Source organism: Lutra lutra, chromosome 1, assembly GCF_902655055.1.
Source record: "Lutra lutra chromosome 1, mLutLut1.2, whole genome shotgun sequence".
Classification (NCBI taxonomy): Eukaryota; Metazoa; Chordata; class Mammalia; order Carnivora; family Mustelidae; genus Lutra; species Lutra lutra.
Genome location: NC_062278.1, coordinates 156,671,573 through 156,690,991, shown reverse-complemented (window position 1 = coordinate 156,690,991; position 19,419 = coordinate 156,671,573). Strand labels below are relative to the sequence as shown.

Sequence of the window (19,419 nt, the reverse complement as noted above, 5' to 3'; positions counted from 1 at the left end):
GAGCAGAGCCATTAATTACTGAGCTACAATTAAACAGGGACAACACTAGCTGACAGCACCCCAGGAGAGAGGCTCCTTGGGACCACCTATAGGAGAAATTATCAACTTGTCTGCAGGCAGATGCTCTCACATCTCTAGTGGAATGTAAAAAGGTTCCCAATGTTCCTAGCAGTGCCTTTAAGGGGGCCTAGGGCAATAGGAAGACTCTGGCTCTCCCTGTACCCCAACAGAGCCATGGGCACAGCGACACCCAAAATTGCAGCGCACGTACTCCCCGGTCTCCCCATACAAGAGAAAGTTCTCTGCACTTGCTTTGGATCCTGCCAGTGAGCTTACATCTCTGGAAGCAGAATGTGTCTTAATTACTGAGTCTGAGTTACCGCAGGGCAACCCAATCGATGTCTCCCTAATTAACCTAACTGGAGGGCAAGTCACAGATGCAGACAAAAGTGCAATCCGGCTGTGGTCTGCACAGCAAGAAAGACAGAGCCCAGAATGAGACAGAGAGGTAATGATGAGAATAACTTAGACTAGAAAATCGGGTTTGGAAGAGAAGTACAGAAAATAGTGGTGTGGTGCCTCGAGTTTCCAGCTGGACCGTCTATGTTAACCACATTTGCTGGGTAATTGCTGAAAAAATGTGTCCCCCACCCATATTTGCATTCTCCCAACCAAATGATCAGCGGGAAAAGCATCTGGCAGCCTTGATACACCAAAATAAAATATGCTCCCATGAGAAGGAACAAGCTAGTCCTTTCCTCAGAGAAACCCCCCAACTCCAAACCCTGGCTCCACTGAAAGACCAGCAGATTCAACCTGGGGGGGACTCGGTCTTTTGTTTTGCACATTTTTTAGGTTTTCTGTCCAGATGCTAATGCATGCATTTCCAAACACCAAAGTCGTGTTTTACATTATTTCATATTATCCTGCAAGAGATAAGAGACAAAAAGTCTCTTCAGGGTTTCATCTTGCTCCTGTGTCTTGGGATCATCCCCACGTCACCCCCCACAGCAGACGCTCAGTCCCGGGGCTGGCTGAGCTCTGAGGAGTTGTTCTTCCCTTCCAGAAAGTGGCTGGAGACCACCGGTGTTTTCATTTCTGCTATCTCTATGATGAGCTTCTATGATGACATGCAGGGCAGTCTCCAGCTTCTGCTCTCAGTAGGGACGTTACATCCTTCAGGGCCATCAGCGCGACTCGAGGTCTCTCATATACTTCATCTACGTGAGCAGCTTAGTTACATTTAAGGTCCTGCACTGACTGTGTGAGTTTTGTTTCGTTTTGTTTCAACAGACACCTCCCATTCATGGCAACAGAGCAATTTCTCTCTTAATCGTGAAATCAAATCAGTGACATCCTCCCAGGATGACTCTTCCTCCTAGCATCTGTGAGACTTCTGAAACCATCAGCTTTTCCTCTCAGTCAGGAACTTGTGTAAAACACCCTCCCACCAATGACTGTTCACCTCTGATTGAAATCCCAACATGGAAGAGATCCCACAACTTTATCCAGCAGCTCATCCCGTTTGTGGCCAGTTTAACTTGTGAGGAGTTTCACCCCTATGTTGATTCCAAATCCCACCCTCTACACGGTTGTCTAAGTCCGCCCTCTGGGAGGGTACTGAAGAAAGACACACTCATGATCCGCGGGTCATCTCTGGTGTCTCTAACTTCACATCTGAGGCTCCACCAATTGATCCTGATAAGACCTATTCTCCTGATCATCGCTCCTTTCTCGCCCCTTCCTACACTAAGTTCACTGCCTGATCCAAAAGCACCATCATTGCTTGGAGCCGGTGAGACCGAGATCTAGGCTGCCCAGACCCACTGAACCAGAACCTACATGCCGACAAGACCCCAGGTTGATGCATGGCCAGGTTCTGGATGATCTCTGTTTCATCGATGCCTCTTTTAACAAAGAATGCCCAGAAATGAACACTACATGCCACGTGTGATTTGATCAGGACAGTAGACCTCAGGCCTTTCGGTGGATGGAACACTGGGTTGCCATAAAGACAGCCAATGGGACTACACCCAGAGTCCCATTCTGATGCCTCTTCTTCAAAAAGTCTTTGTAGGGGATCAGAACATGCCACCCCAAATTAGGCCACTTTGAAATACTGATTATTAAACAGCTCCTACTTTCCGCTCGTTTTCCCATTATTTTACTTGCTACAATTTGCTGCCCTTAAAAGCCTAGAAACCCTTTTTCCTTTATCTTGTCACTTCTCTAAAAATTTATTGTTTTTTTAAGAAACTCTATAAAGCCCCAAATTCAAACTACTGTTTGAGTTTCTCATCCCAGAGTTCCTCCCATGTGTGTGTGCTGCGTTCACGCACTCTGTCTGTTTTTCTCTCATTAGTCTGTCTTTTGTCGACTTAATTTCCAGGGTCCTGCCCAAGAACCCAGGATGGTGGAGACAAAAGGGTTGTTTTCCTCCCCTACACCTTCATGGGCCAGGTTTGGCTAGGGCCCGCCCACAGCCCCCGTGCGCACACCTGAACTTTCTCACCCACATGTCTGTTTCTCTATTTTCTGGCACATTGTCACTCCCTGCTCTGGGTCATGTTCCTTCCGGGGCTCTGTTTTCAGCGGCCCTCCAACTGCAAGGGTGTTAGAGATGCATTCACACAGCACTGTGAAGACTGCCGAGCCATCTGCATCCATCACCCCCTTTTCCAGGCACACCAGTTCCCGATTTGAATCCGGTGGTCTCTATTATTTACATAAGCACCCATATAACACCTGGAGGGCCCCAAAGCTTCAAGAGGAGTCTTTATTTTTCTGAACAATTAACAACCTCCTGTCCTTCAATGGTACCTCAATTTAAATCTGATCTTGCAATGTTCATCTCTGAACAGAAGATGGCAGCAGAGTAAACACCAAACAGTAGGCAACCCCCCCCCTCACCCCCCCACACCCCCCCCAAATTCAGATGTGGTTACGCCTACACCTTACTTGATCCATAATGGTCCTTCCGGCCTTTTCCCTCCACAGTTCCATTTGCAACTGGCTATGAGAGCTTTATGATCTTAGAAACCAACTCACACTGAAATACCAATGCCTAGAATCAACTTACGTTTCAACAGCAAAAGACACCCTAAGACAAACAATGATTGAAAGCACCAGCTGAAACGAAGTCTTCCCTGGGACCTGTCATGACAGGCCAATGACAAGCCTTCATCCCAGTACTTTTCTAGCTAATTAACATCTGATATTTACCCAACAAATATGTAGATGCCTATGGTTTGGCAGGTATCATTCTAGGTACTAGGAATAGTGGATAAAACAGGTAAAGTCCTTGCTCTTATAAAACCTTCTTTCTATTAATAAATAATATTCAAACGAATATGTAAAGTCCTGCAGTGATAAGTGCGGTAAGAAAAGAAAAAGTGAAATAAAGGCTGTGTTGTCTGGTATAGTTTCCCATAACCACATGTGGTTATTTTGTTTTTTTTTTAAAGATTTTTGTTTATTTATTTGACAGAGATCACAAGTAGGCAGAGAGGCAGGCAGAGAGAGAGGGAGGAGGAAGCAGGCTCCCTGCTGAGCAGAGAGCCCGATGCGGGACTCGATCCCAGGACCCTGAGATCATGACTGAGCCGAAGGCAGAGGCTTCAACCACTGAACCACCCAGGCGCCCCAACCACATGTGGTTATTTTGAACAAAATTTAAAGTTCAGTTCCTCAGACACCCAAGGTACATTTTAGGTGTCCACATAGTAGTGGCCATTGTACTGGATAGTGCAGAGACAGGATATTTCCATGATCACAGAAAATTTGACCGGACAGTGCTAAAACTGACAGCAGCAGGAGTTGCCATTTTAAATGGGGTGGTTAAGGCAGGACTCACTGAGAAAGTAATATTTGAAAAAAATCAAGGGTGAGGGTGGTGGGGTTATGGACATTGGGGAGGGTATGTGATATGGTGAGTGCTGTGAAGTGTGTAAACCTGGTGATTCACAGACCTGTACCCCTGGGGCTAATAATACATTATAAGTTTATAAAAAAATAAAATTTAAAAAAAAATCAAGAGTGAGCCATATTCAAATCCTAGGAAAAAGCTTTTCAGGTAGAGGAAATCACAAGTGCAAAGGTCCAGGGGCATGCTTGGCCCGATGTAGGAACAGCAAGTAGGGGCAGGAATGGAGTGGGTAAAGGGGTAAGCAGACAGAGTAAAGCTCTGAAAAGAAGCCAGAGGCCACATCATGCAGGACTGTGGAGAAATGAACCTGGCTTTTATCCTGAGTGTGACAGAAAGCCAGTGATGACTCTGAACACAGGAGTTATAGGGTCTGATTTATATTCAGAGATCACTCAGGCTCCTGGGAGGAAGATGGCCTTTAGAGGAAGAGGGAGGACCAGTGAGGACGCCACTGCCATAGTCCCAGCAGGAGATGGTGGTGGCTTGGTCTCGAGTGGAGGAATGGAGGTGAGAAGTGTCATCCTAAGGCAAAGAGAAGTCGTGAATGGGAAGAGTAAGGAAAGGGGCTCTGGGGCAACTGAGATTCCTGTCACCAGCAGCTGGGCCAGCGGTGGCCCCATCTTTGTGACAGAGAAGGGGGGGTGGCACAGTCTGAGGATGAGAGCTCACCTGGAGTTCAGCATGGAATGGAATGTGGAAAAGTACAAACAGGGCAAACAGACACCTTGGGGAGGGTGTATGTGTAGTTCATAAAAGTGGGGTAGTAGCTGAAGGGGGACCAGGAGAAAAACAAGGTTTGTTTTCTTTTTTTTAAGATTTTATTTATTTACTTGACAGAGAGATAGATAGATAGACAGCACAGGGGGAGTAGTAGGACAGTAGGGGGAGCAGCAGGCACTTCTTATCTATGGATTCCTGAAAGCTGTAGTCTCCCACATTTGTCCTACATCCAGCAGTCCCCCCAGATCTCTTGAAAGAGGACTTGTAAGCAACCCTGTGACCCCACAGTGGACACGGGGAGAAGCATGAGGAGGACGTGGCAGCAACAACCCACCCCCGAAATGACCCTAAGCCAGCCCCACACTGAGGGACCCATCCTGGCCAATGAGATAGAAGAAGGTGTGTGTGAGGAGCCCCTGAGCCAGCGTTCCTGCCACAATAGGAAGGGAGAACACCCACAGCAGTCCACCCCCCACTTTCCCTGTCATTTATGTGAGTGCGACAATGTGATCCTTAGAGTGGGCATCTGGTGTAGATATTTGGGGGCCCTGAGGGAGATGGCAGCAACTGCCTTGAGATCTTTGACCTGCTCTGTTAACCACTCCTGTAACCACCTGTCTCCAGCTTCTGGTCACTGAGACAACGAGATGTCTTCATTGTTGGAGCCCTTGCTCCGAAAGGTATGCTCAGCAGACCATCAACATCCCCTGGGAACTTATTATAAATGCAGCATCTCAGGCCCTTCCCAAACCCACTAAATCAGCACCTTCACCTTATCAAGATTCTCATGCACGTGGCAGTTTAAGAAGTGCTGATTTACCCCACTGTCAGTCACGTGGTGCCCCCGCAGCTGGGAGGTAGCTCAGCAGTAACTAGGAGAGCCCGTAAGGGTGTCCTCTCCCTGTCCTTGTCCTCTCCTCAGCCTTTACAATTCCTTGCTCCTCTGGGTCCCAACATGCAGACAGTATCTCCACGGGCACACAGCTTTATATCTCTGCTTCCAACTCCTTCCCAGAAAGGTAATGTCCTGACATAAGTCACCAAGCCCATCCCAGTATGGCCATGCACATAATTTATCCAAATTCCCAAGGTCAAGGTCCTACCCAGTGAAGCCAAAGTTATGACCAACAGAATTACTATCTTCACGGTCACCATCACTTACTCATGGGCCTCCAGGGGTGTCCTGGGATCTGACAAGGTCAAAACGTCAGAGATGGTTCCCACATGGAAAATTTACCATCTTGAAAAGGCACCTGGGGTCAAATGTCTGCGCGTGCTGCCCACATGAGATTCTTCAACAAATAATCTTTCAACCTGATTCTATATATTCTAGCCAACTAACTGAAAGGGATTGTAAGAGTTTTGTCTTGATACAGAAAAGTGGAGTCTCCTTGCCCAAAATGGCAGTTAAAAATTAAAGGCTGGGGAGGGATCAACAGTGTAACCGCATCCACACAGAATGCCCAGTTCTACGGAGTCCTTAGCCAGAAGGCTCAGTAGGAACATTACAATCACATTGGCAAGGTTTAATGCAGGAGGCAGTGGGAGAAGTAAGACCCACAGCTGAGTTTTCCCCTCCCCACCTCTATCTCTGTGCCTTTATCTGTTTTAATCTCTCCCTCTCCTTCCTTCCTCCCTTCCCTCTTTCTTCCCTTCCCTTCCCTCTCTCCCTCCCTTTCTTCCTCCCTTCCTTCTTCCCTCTCTCCCTCCTTCCCTCTCTCCCTTCCTTTCCTCCTTCCTCTCCATATCCTCACATGACCCCTAACATGTAGGACATCCAGAAGAAGCTGAAACAGAGCCAGGAGTTCAGATTACGACAATTAGACAACCAGATCTTAGACCCTGGACACTCGTTGAAGGGATTTACCAATTTGCTTCCTCAGATTAAGGGCATTTTGAAAATACAGATTTTTTTTTTATTTTTAAGAAACTGAATCTTAGATCCTCAAATGGCTCACAAGAAATCACTCTCAGAGCAGCAACAACACACATGAACAAAGGCGTTAGGAGGACATTAGCAGATCGCTCTTCTTTACCTTTACTAAAGGACCCGAACTTCAGGACTCCTTGGGAGAATGGAGTCACAATTTTAGAAGTGATTTAACAACATTCAACAACATTTTCCATCGTGCTTTTAAGTTGTTTCTGTTGCTGATAATTCCTGATGGACAGTAAATTACCAGACATCCACCTTTGCGGAGGTGACTCTTTCAAAAGGAACAAACAGAAGAAAACCTCAGTTTTCAAAATGACCTAGTATCTAGAATTTTGAAGACTTTAAGAAATTTCCTGAAACTTCTGGCTGTGTGGTCAGGACAATGTGTGGGTTCAATGACCATACGGATACTTTTTATTTTCCTAGAAACTGTTAAAACGCAGACGGTGAGCCACTCTCACTGACATAAACCTAAAGTCATAACTCTGGTGGGTCCTGCTGGAATTCACCTGGGATTCTTGAGATGATCTCTTATAGACCTGTCTTCTCACAAACTTGATCAATATTGGCCAATGACCAAAAGGCTTGCCTCACTGAACTTTTTCTTTAATGATTTCATGTTATGGCTAAAATCCCCATTTCTTGATTTTGTTAAGAATACTTTAACAAGATGTGCTTCATAGGCGCCAAATGTTTAGTGAATGCAATTGGTATTTAAGTGCATTCATGAGTACTTGGACCGCTAAGGAGAGGCCCCGGATGCCTGTATCTTAGATGCTAAGGGGAAAGGAAATTGAAACTGGAGCTGGAAAAAGATAAGTCGTGCAGGCCAGGGAGAACTGTGTACCACAGCACTGCTCATGGCACTAAGCAATGAGTCTTTCTTGTGCATCAAAGTAGACATGGAAAAAAGAACCTAGAGAATTAAAATTAAAATGATTGGATAGGTTTCTTTTCAAGGGAGAATGGCCAGGAGTGTGTTGGGCCATTTATTATCCTTCCAGATTTTCCTTACCAGCCTTGGGGACGTCGGTCACTGCCCTGTCCTAGTTGCATTCAGCAGTTAAAAACCTAGAAAAGTCTGTTCCTTCCCAGAACCCACGAAAGGCCAGAAAGAGTACCTCCTTTATCCTTGGTGAGCTGTGACCTGTCCCCCCAGCTGCCCACCACCGTTTGCCCTGGATTCCAAGGGTCTTTGCTCCAAGAACTTGGCAGCCACAGTCCCCTGTCCATCTCCTTCCTTTCAGCCTGTTTCTAGAGTGGGCACTGTCCCTTCTTTTGCCCTTCCTCTGGGACAGATGGTCTCAAATGACCTTGCTCCTGTCTGACCTCTCTTCAGGGTCTTCCCCCACCCACTCGCTCAGCCTTCTTTGCCATACACAGCATCTCAGCGGTTGGCCATCAGGAGCTTGGCCTGCTTACCTCCCATCCTGTGTGGGCTGCTGTCATCATCCTCACCTCTTGGGCTCCTGTCTGCCCCCTACTCTCCTCCCAGGGCCCTGTCAACACCACACGGCGTGTTCCAGCCCCACCAAGGGAGCACACACTGGCAGAAGAAGCAATTAACATTTCTGCAAGCTGGAAATTCTCATAATTAAAACTTCTTTTGCAAGCTCTCAGGAGTCGAAGTAATCCAAAGGGAAGAGGAGCGCTAGCATCTTATCAGGAAATGTGATCAGTAGAAATAGATAAACTCAGCAATATAGACCTAAAATTGTACCCCGGGGCCCAATTATTAGACACGGATATTTCTGCTGATTAAAATAACGTGATAAGCTTGCTGTATTCATAAGGACCTCTTTGCACATTCAGAAAGTCTCTAAAAGCAGCAACAGTTAGAGTCACTCATGTAGTCAGATACTAGCTCTAACGTGAAATCACCTTCCTAAATTTAGCAAAGTCAGGTCTTAATACAGACAGTGACCATCTCCTAAAGGACAAAGAAACAATCACTTTGATAATACAAAGCTCAGCACAAGCAGAAAACACCAAATTAAAGGCAACTGAAGGAAATTCATTCATTCATTCATTGACTGAGGGACAGTGGTCATCACGGTGGTATTTGCTAATAGTAAGTCTTAGCAGATCAAGCAAGTTTGTGAAGTGTTTATCAGACCAGCAGGCTGAGAGATGACACCCTTCTAAGCCCAGACAATGAGCCCACTGCCAAATCCAGTGCTATCAGAACTCTGTCTGAAAAGCCGTAAACACTGACATTAGAGAGCATTTAGACTTGACACAACAATATGTTGAACTTAACTCACCCAGAAAAAGGACTAATGTGACTTATTATAAATGTGACAGACCTTTTCATTTTGATCAAGGCAAACAGACAAACGACCCACGGCACAGAAAAGAGATTTGCCTATTTCACCGAAGATGACTCAGATGTGGAGCTTTTTTGCAATTTCTGAAGAAGCCATACCACCACAAAAGTGGGGGGGGATGAAAAAAAAGGTAAAAAAGAAAAAAGTGGGCTTCCTTTGAAATCAAAGAAAAGGGTCTAAATATAAGTCACAATCAACACCAATAAATAACTCATGTATTAAGATTGAAAAATTATACTTCCTCCACTGTTGTGCCCCTCTCTCAGAAAACACACACACACACACACACACACACACACGAGTCCGCGCGCAGATACAGGCATGTATCCACTTCACTGCCCTTAAGGACACTAAAGACACACACATCCTGACATTTAAATCCACGCAGAGTTGTCAAATGACCTCTCAAAGGCAGTCAGCTTGTCCATACTAAACATAGTCCCTGCAGTTTCTCTAATTCCTCAAGTAAACTTCACCATGATATCCAAACCTGTGCCTTCTCCGTTTTAAAAACCGCTGATCAGTGAATCCCATTACACAAGTGAGAGCCTCCACGGCCCAGGAGATAAGCTGGCTCCACACACTGGTCCAGGGACCTGGCTGAGAAAATGCCAGCTGAGATGCCTGTCCTGAAAGAAGACAATCCTAGAGGATACATTATCTCACCGCACACACTCAAAGCTTGTATGACCCTTATAATGCTTGATGAGGCACACGCCCAAACTGTGCAGCTCAGGGAGAACACCCAGGCCTCTAACCAGAACCTCTTCTGCTGAGACAATTCGCTGAAAATATCCGAGTCCATTATCAACAGCGCACAGTGCGCCACACGCGGAGAACGCCCGGGCTCAGACCCAGAAGACAGGAACAATCAAAAAGCTGCTGAAGAAAGGATAAGAACACTCAGCTAACGCAGAAATGAAATTTTTTCAAAGGGAGACATGCAGTCATCATTCAGACCTCTCAGGAAACCCATCAAACAGCTTCTTCAGTTCTACCAATTTGGGCAAAAACAAGGTTGCTTGACTGAGGGGTCAACACTGACTTCATTTCACCAGATAATTCGTTTCATTCACTTGGTGTTTCTGTTTGCCTGTGGGAGCAGGTTACAGACGAATGAATATACCGTGGAATGATGTTCCCAGGCTGGGTCTACAGGCATGAAATTTAGGAAAACAGGCTAAAGCCCTGCCAAAAAGAAAAAAAAAAAAATGTGGCTCATGAGATCATTTTCCCCATTCACTGGTGCTCTATCTACGGCCATCTGGCTCTGGATTCCTGCTCTCGATAGTGACCTTAACATCAGAGTCATTTCTAAAGTGGTAATAATGATGGTAGGAACCACGGGTGGAATGCTGGCTGTTTGGCAGGCCGCACACTCTGGTCTGAATTCATTCTTTCATCTAACTACTATTTAAAGATGGTCTGCCATGTGACAGAACTGTTTAGGTTTTGGGGTAAAGTCTGAACAAAACCAAGTTCCTGCTATCATGGAACATGTGAGAACATGGAACAAAAGAAAAGGAAGAATAAATAGGGAATGTATCAGGAGGAGATCAGGGCTAAGAAGAAAGTGAGATGGGGCTCCTGGGTGGCTCAGTCAGTGAAACTTCTGCCTTTACCTTGGGCCATGATCCAGGGTCCTGGGATCAAGCCCCGCATTGGGCTCCCTGCTCATTGGAGAGTCTGCTTCTCCCTTTCTCTGCCCTTCCCTCCACTCGTGCTCTCCCTCTCTGTCTCTCTCTCTCTCAAATAAATAAATAAGATCTTGAAAAAAAAATTGTGCGATAAAGGTGCCAGAGAGTGACCACATGAACAGAGACCACCAAGAACACACTGGGTTTACTCACTCACTGCAACAAAAGAGAAGGCACACCACTGGGGTCCAGGAATTCAAATAAGATTTTGTCAAAGGACTTTAAGATTTGGTTGTTAGGTGATTTGGGGGAGGGCTCAAGAAAGCAGGGTTTTGCTCCAAATTGGCTACTGTCGGAAGTGAGGGTAATTCTACAATGTGGTGTCTCAGTAATTCTTACCTGAAGTGAGGCAGTCACTCACAGTAACCAAAAAGGGATGTGTGGCCTTATGTGTGATTTGGAAAATCTTGGTTTTGTCTGCATTTGGACATGATTATAAAGGGGTCTTGCTTTTGCCTTGACCCATCATGGTCACAGTGTCCTCATCTGATGTTGGTGCTCTGTGAGACCATCTATCTTCAACAGGAAAACCCCGCAGCTGAGGTGTGAATGCCAGGCCAGCTCCCAGACGTCCTCCTTCAACCGTGTCAGACAAGAACTGTTAATATTTCTGTTTTATAAATAAGAACACCAAGGCCCAGAGATGTAAAAAACTTATCCTACAGCAAGTAACTAAGAAAGCCAGGTTATCTGACTCCAGAGGCAGCCTGACAAAAGGCCAGGGGGTGTTTCCATGGGAGGGTGATACAAAGCCCACAGGGACAGCTCCTGCTGGTACCTAGGCCAGAGGCAAATGCACAAGAAATTAAGTGCACCCGGGCACTGTCAAGGCAGAAGCATCATTCCCCCAAGAATGAGGAAGCATTTCCCATTTTATTTAAATTGAAAAGGTTGCCAAAAAATTAATTAATTAATTAATTTAATTAAAAGGTTGCTTTTTCAATAATTTTATCAACACCCACAGGTCTCAGCAATTTATGACCTAACACCAGAGTTTTAAATACTGGCTCAAGAATGTTAAAATGACATGAAGGCCGTGTTCCAAATCTGGGGGTAACAGCGTAGGAGGCATGCTTCCCAACCATGCGGCAGCCGGGCTTACCAGCAGGTTTTCCGGCTTGAGGTCCCGGTGCACGATGCTCTTGTCGTGCAGGTGCACCAGCGCCCGGCACAGGTCCATGAGCATGAGGGCGGCGTCGCGCTCGGCGAACTTGACGCTCTCGATGATGGCGTCAAAGAGGTCCCCGCCCTGCACGTACTCCATGATCAGGTAGATTTCCGCCTCCGTCTCGTACACCTCGTGCAGCTTCACGATGTTGGGGTGGGAGAGGCTCTGGATGATCAGGATCTCGCTGTCCACCATGTCCTCCTTGCCCTTGAGCTTGGACTTGTCGATGATCTTCATGGCGTAGGCCTGCCGGGTCTCGCGGTGCCGGCACTCCTTGACCACCGCGAAGTTGCCGTCCCCAAGCACGCGGCCCGCCTCGTAGTGCTTGTGCACGTCTGTGGCCAGCAGGCCGGCCGGTCGCCGCTTCCGGCCGCCCCTGGGCTCCCTCTCCCTGCGAGTGGCCGGCTTTCTGGCCCCTGACGCCTGCGTACAGGGCTGCTTCTCCGGGTCTGCGTCCTGCTCGCCCCCGCGCGGCCCGAGGAGCGCCTCGGGCTCTGCCTGCTGCTCCCTGGGCTGCCAGCCACCCAGCCTGTTCCTGCAGGCGCTCCTGGCCTCCCTCTTCATGTCCCGCAGCCCCTCCTCTCTGACCGGCTGGGCTTCCCCAAGCTCCCGCTTGGCCTTGGTGGCTGCCTGAGCATGACCTTCCTGACATTCGGGGTCTCTGTCCTCCTTCTTGTCCGGGTTTTTCCCGGGCCTCCTCAGCTCCTGAGTGGGGTTCCTGGTGCTGCTCCTGTGGCTCTCGCCCTTCCACCCTTCCTCCCCTGCTGCAGGGTGGGCCTCAGGGGACCGCCTGCAACTCCTGGTCCTCATCAGCTTCTCCGAGGCGTCATACCTATGGCACTTCCCCAGGTCCAGCTCGCTGGTCCCCAGGGACAGCCGCTCCCTCTGCAGGCCCTGCTGGAGCTCCCGCTCTCTCTTGCACTTCTCACATCGGATGATCTCACCGGAGGTCCTTTCGATCTCCACACCCAGGTGCTTCTCTCCACTTGCAGGTCTCTCCAGAGTGGCTTCCCTGGGCGGTCTGCTGCCGGCTTCCGGGTCCCACTTTCCCCCGACCCACTTCTTCTGCGGCCTGGCCCTGTCCCCCAGCGCTGGCTCCATAGGCTCCTTTCCCTGATGTCTGCTGGCCGCCTTGGACTGGGCAGCCTCCCCACAGCTCTTGGCAGTCTCAGTCTCCCCACAGTGGTGCCCCCCTCGCAGGACCCTGCTGTAAAGCCTGCTTCTTAGCCTGGGAGAAGGGGCTCGGCTGTGCTGGGTCAGTGTCAGCGCCCGGGCTTTGCTGGGGTACAGTTCTTCTATAGCTACCTGAATGTTCTTCAGCGTCAACGGCTCTTTGCCCATGGCTATGAAAGCATCCCCTTCCCGGAAGAAATCCGAGACACTCCTGATCTCCCTGCCCTTGAGGTTAAAGAGTTTTCTCACACGATCATTCTTCCATCTGGGAAAGCCCAGGGCCTCCGAGATGTCGGCCAAGAGCTGCTCAAAGCCCTGCACAGACCGTCTGTTGAGGAGCAGAGTGATTTTCCGGAGGGGGTGCCCACCCAGCTTCACCACGGTCACCACCCTGGGCTTCAGTGTACTACTCTCAGCATGGACGGAGTGGAGGCCACTCTGAGGGCTGAACACGGGCACTACGGAACCGTGTGGCCCCAGCAGTGGTTTCTCCAGATTCCCTCGGCCAGCAGGCAGCCATGTGCCCTGCAGCTTCCGCTCCGTGATTCTCCAGCTTAAAGATTTTAGAGAATGGTCACACAGGCCTCGATGTCCTGCAAGAGGAAAATGACAACACAGTGTCAGTCGCGATGGGTTCAAAGAGGCCTTTGGCCTTCGTCAAAGCTTTACTGAAGGTCACTGATCCTATCATGGTTTTATGTAAGTGTGGTCTTTGAGGATCTGCTTGAAATCTTGGAGCCTGTGCACTTTGGGTCTAATCCCCAGTCTCCCCCATAAGAGATAAGGAATGCAGAACGAGGCTTTGTTGGGCCTGAAGGCTCCTCCGAGCCTCCCAGGAGCCCCCAGTATGCGCCACACCATGGGAGTCCTCACTAGGCAAGGCCTGACCCTGGAAACACGACTTCTGCTACCCTGAAGTGAGCTGTCTTTCAGGGATATACAACTGGGATAAAAAGGTCTAAGCTTCACTGCCCAGGAAATACCAACAAGAGGTCAGAACCTTCTGGAACCTTAAAGAACCCAAATCTCACCCACCTCTCTGCCAAGAAGAGTTTTCTCAGCTTGACTTTGAACTCACTCGAGGTGAGGTGAGAATGTAAAGAGGTGATGACCACAGACTTAAAGGCAGATCTGGATTTGAATCCTGGCATGGCCACTGGCTACTGGTGTGAATGTGGGCAAATTACTCATGTTTCTGTTTTTTCATCTAGGAAGTAGGAATGAGAACATCTTCCCCCTTGCAGCATTTTTGTGAAGAGCAAATGGGAAAATAATTACAGTTCACTTAAAGGAGTGTTTGGCACACTGTAAGGACACAGTAATGACCAATTATTAATACTGTCCTTACAGTCTCAATATCTTTTGTATGATAATTATCATTTTGGTAGTAATATATTGGTAAGGCAGAATTTACTTGACCTCACAAGAATTCATGGACCAGCATGACATAGTAGGTATTTCTTAGGGTTCCAAAAAAAGAAAGAAGGAAAGAGAGAGGGAGGGAGGGAGAGAAGGAAGGAGAGAGGATGGAGAGGAGAAGAAAGAAAAAAGGAAGGAAAGAAAGAGAAAAAGGGAGGGAAGGAAGGAGGGAGGGAAAGGGAAAGAGAAAGAAAGACAAAGAAAAAGAAAGAGAAATGAAGTTGAAAGGAGTTTCAGTGTAGGTATAGAAACTTTCTTCTCTGAATGGTTTTTCTTCCCAATATTAAGGGGAAAAAAAAGGAAAAAAAAGAAACCAAAGTCATATTAATGTTCATAACTTTATGAATGAAAATGTGCTCATTCTCAATGTATTTCCTGATAAATTGTATAACTGAATAAAACAAGACATATTTCCTGATCAACTGTGCCCAGCCAGAATGAAACAGTTGAGGTAAAAGTGGTTCAATTTCCATTTTGGTTCAGGAAACAGGAAAACGACAGAATGTGTCACTGAGTTACCCCGTGAGGGTGGGCTGCGGATTACTTACGTTACCCCACAGGACCCATCTGTCTTACCCTACATGTAGGAATCTGCCATTTATGCTTCCTTTAAAAAGAGATTAAAGATAATTATTTTTATGGTCATTTGAATCGTAGCAAGAGCCCCAGTTGTGCCAGGATGCACAGTTTGGCCCAGCATATTTACACAGAATGTTTTTTGTTTTTTAATTATCACGTACAATCTGTTCTGAGATGACTTCCATCTAGATGCAGGTGTCAGATTACATGACAAGTAGTGGCTGGGACTGATCTCACGTGCCATGAATGTATGAGCCTAACACATTTACAGTTCCACTATTTATGGACATCTGTTCTTCCTTTTCTTCTCATAATCTCTGGGACCTGCCTCCACTTCTGCTGGAGAGAGAGTTGAGAGGAAGAAAGATCTACAGCAGTAATACATGTCTGTGTTTACTCTCAGGAGAATTAAGGAAGGATACCAAGGAAGACGACCTTCAAAAGTGTGTGCACAAGGGGACTAGTATTGTCATTTGTTTTCCTTGTGGTGCCTCTCACGGAGTTGGACCTGCTACACGCATTTGTCAGGCTAAGTGAATGGAAAAGAATTCTCTGTTCCAAGGAGTGGGAAGGAGAGGGATTTTTAGGGAAGAACCCAAAAGTCAAGGGAGCATTTGACAAATACATTAGGGATGCAGGAGGAGTTTAGCATGGAAGGACATTCAAGAGGGTCCCAGAGAAGGGTCCAGCAATGGGAGGTCAGGGAACCATATAAGAGTCCTCGTGGAACAAGACAGACACTGGTAGTGTTCTCACATTGAATGATGACCGAGGATGACAGTAAGGTGAATCATGATGGGACCCGTGGCCTCAAGGTCCCAGTGAAACTAGAGAGTTTGGATATGGTGATCGATGACTTGGTCCTGTGGTACCGAGTTGGGGTGGAGGAGGGGGCATGCTCTCTGGGGGTGACGGTACCAAGCCAAATTACTTCAGATCTGGCCCTGATTCCTGGTGGTGAGGGAAGTAAACTGGGAACACCCTAACCCTGAACCCAAGAAAAGCTCCATAAGAGTGCCCCCCATCCCAGGGCACAGACACGCAGGACATGAAGACAGAACAGCTCTGCTCCACCACCATCAGGCACACTTAGTCCACTGCCCAGGCAATCACTGACTCACTCAAAACCTCCGGTGTCTGGGGGCAAGAGTGAGAAATCAGTCCTCACCTCTCCAACATAACTGGGTTCTGGTTGCATCAAGCTACTGGGGAGTGCTAAGAAAACATAACCTCAAGGTGCAAACCTTCCTCCCCCCTTAAAAATCCTTAGTCCAGAGCAAAGTTTTCTTCTTTAAAGGTGAGAGAATCCAATCAGGAGTCTCTGAATGCCTGGTCTGTACGCAGGGAGATCAAGCAGGGAGAGGAAGGATATAGAACAACTTTGGGTCTCAGTCTCCAGCAATAGCCTCACCTCCCAAGAACAGATATAGCACAACTTTGGGTCTCAGTCTCCAGCAATAGCCTCACCTCCCAAGAACAGCAGCACAGTGGAACACTCAGACTAACTAGAAGTAGCAGTGTCCTGGTACCTACCCCCATCACGCCAACCAGAAAGACAAAGACCAGCCTGTGTCTGCTTATCACCAGCAATTTATAAAACTGATTAAATGGAACCACATGAAACTGCCAGTACTTCCATTTTGATGGGCAAAAGAATGGAAATTCCATGTGGCTCAATCTAAAATTATCTAGGATAATAACCACTGCTGTGTCCCCACATCAACCACAAATAGTTAAAGAAGGTACAGATAGTGAAAATTAAACACCCTAATTCCCGGTCCTCGGTCACCTGCCGCTTCCCAGAAAGTGACACAGAAAAAGATGCTGTTGTAGCACTCTGTTTTTCTAAGTTTCTACAGCAACATAAATTGGCCTTGACTTGACAATACTGCTGCTTTTGCCTCATATACCCTAAATACAAATGTTTATAGGGTTTCTCCCCAGAGTCAATCTAACCCCCCACATATACACACAGCAGAACAAACAATGCTTTTGCTGAGCCACTCCTCTGCTCAAGAACTTATGGTGGCTCCTTATTACCTTCTTGGGGGCCAAACTGAAACTCCTCAGCTTGACATGTAAAGCCCTCCATAATCCAGCGCCTCTACCCATCCCAACCCCACAGCTCCTTCACTCCTTACATCCACCCAAGACTCACCATCTTGTAAGACCTGGGACCCACATCCACCTCCAGACCTTCCCTGACCTCACTTTCACAGTCAGCTCCCTCCCCGGAAGCTCTGTTTGTTCCTTAAGTCAACACTTCACATGAATACTTGAGACAGATACTGACGCTTGGCTGCTGGCTATCTGGTCTACCCTTCGGCACATCTATTAAAAATACTAGGCACTGCGGGTTTGGGGAACCAGTTCCCAGTGCTAACATCCAACATGAATACCAAGTCTCAGTCTGCCAGCTCTCCTCGGAGACAACTAAGGGTTACTCCTTTCAGCTCCAGTGGACATCACACCACAGACCTCCCAAAGAGATTAAATAAGAGAGGTGGAAGAAAGCACGATCACAGACATCCATTTACCACAAGGAAGTTAGCCAAAGCAGTGTTTATAAAGAAGACTAATACAGGCAAGGGAGAGCATGTGATAGCTTCATTTTAGAGGCATTCGAAGAACATTAAACACAACGTCAGAGACCTCACTTAAACCCTGGTTCTACCGGGCTCTTCCTAGCCATGGGACCTTGGGGAAGTTTTAGACTCTCTCTGAGCCTCAGTCTCTACCCTGCCAGCCTCACTCGTACTGAAAGTGCTCAGCCTGTGCTTGTTTTCTTCCATCTTTGGAAGAAACAGGTCTTGTAACCTTGGATTTCCCCCAAATCTATTGTACATCTCGAGAGCAAAGAGAAAATGATGCTAAATGTGACTCAGCTGGTGAATTTGTCATCCACGCAGTGATTGAAATAGGAAACCAGTAAGGACGGGATAATAAGAGGAACGCTCCAGCAAACTGAAGCAGTTCTGGGAGGCTAAACGAACTTCCTGCTCCCTGATCCTAGGATCCTCTGCCTGGTGTGAGCCAGGAACTGCATGGGCATTTTGCTCTTATTGCTTGTAATGGCTTTGGTCCCCAGCAATCCTGTCTTCTATCTGCCGCCACGATTCAGATGAGCTAGCATAACCTGACTACATCCTTGTCATGCTGACCATGCTACCACAGTGATGGGAAGTCACCTTAACCCAGTTTCCTGCATGATCACTTAATAACACTTCATTTACAAGGCTATTCATGGAGTTTAGGATCAAGATTTAAAAAAGAAAGAAAAAGAAAGAAAGAAAGAAAAGAAAAGAAAAGAAACTATCCTGCAAAATTAATCTTTTACTCTTCTGTTTTAGTCAGAACAAAAAGAGTATACCTATTCCTAGTCATTTTTAAATCCTAACCCATATGTCTAACAAAGGAAAACTATGTCTGAGGTCACCACTAACTTTGGAATTCTCACCTTGATTCCTAGAGAGCTATAATGACACACGAGAAAAAGAAATGGGAGAATCACACCAGATTACTATCAGGCATAAGTAACACATCATCACTTTTTAAGCCTTTACAAATTATGGGTACTAAAAGAAATGGAAATTGGTGTTTCAAAACATCTGGTAATAAGCAGTACAAAAACAAAAAGTGACTGGAAGAAAGTCAAGGCATCTAGTGGGATAGAACCTCCTCTCCTAGTAGGGAAGTTCCTCCTAAAATACTTTCCCTTTTCTTGAACTCATATTTCTGAGTGGTTCCCCCAGACTGATCACGTTTGGCCCCAGGACACCACACTGAGGAACTTGTTCACTTCCATTCTTTTGTAGACGATGAAGAAGGATCAGCTGGAATCGTTTCCCTTTCACTGAGTAATCATTTGTCCTGGGCTTTTTCCAGGGGCTATTTGGGAACAAACTCATTTTGTTCATATGCAGATTATGAAGCAGGAGAAACATTTGTGAACTTACATTTGATTATGCAAACATCCCAAGGAGGGTTTTCTAAACAAATAAAAAAATTGGAATGCAGCCTCCAGTCACTAAACCTCAAAAATGCTACTGTTTTTGTAACTTGCAAGCCTAGCCAACGTCCATATTGATCAAAGCCAGAGAAATTAATAAAGGTAAGGTAATAAGATGAACCTGCCGTGCTATTTATTGGCCTTCATTACTGATGACACTTCAGTCTCTAATCAATGCTGTCGCTACTTAATCTTTATTACCAGCAGTACACGAACCAAGACATCAAAAACAGTAATTAAAAAGACCTTTTCCAACTCTCATCTCAGAGGTGCCCCTGGTCTGGGTTGTCTTTTAATCTGCTGACCTACTCATGCCAATTCTCCTATGTGCCTCCCAGCTTATTGGCACAAGAAACTTGTACGGTCTCTGAGTGAAGGATATTTGCCAGTCCTTGTTATAGCCTGCCTAACAGATGCCCAATATTTCTTTCCTAAGCTACTCACTGATTTAAAGATGGAATTTGCT

General features: G+C 46.8%; 1 protein-coding gene across 1 annotated transcript in view; it reads right to left on the bottom strand.

Annotated features, from left to right (window-relative positions):
* DCLK3 (doublecortin like kinase 3) overlaps positions 1 to 19,419 on the bottom strand; it is a 51,527-nt gene that overhangs the window by 10,067 nt on the left and 22,041 nt on the right. The window contains exon 2 of the mRNA XM_047741146.1: positions 11,708 to 13,539. Within this exon, the coding sequence (XP_047597102.1) occupies positions 11,708 to 13,539 (1,832 nt within the window). The remainder of the gene's footprint in view (positions 1 to 11,707; positions 13,540 to 19,419) is intronic.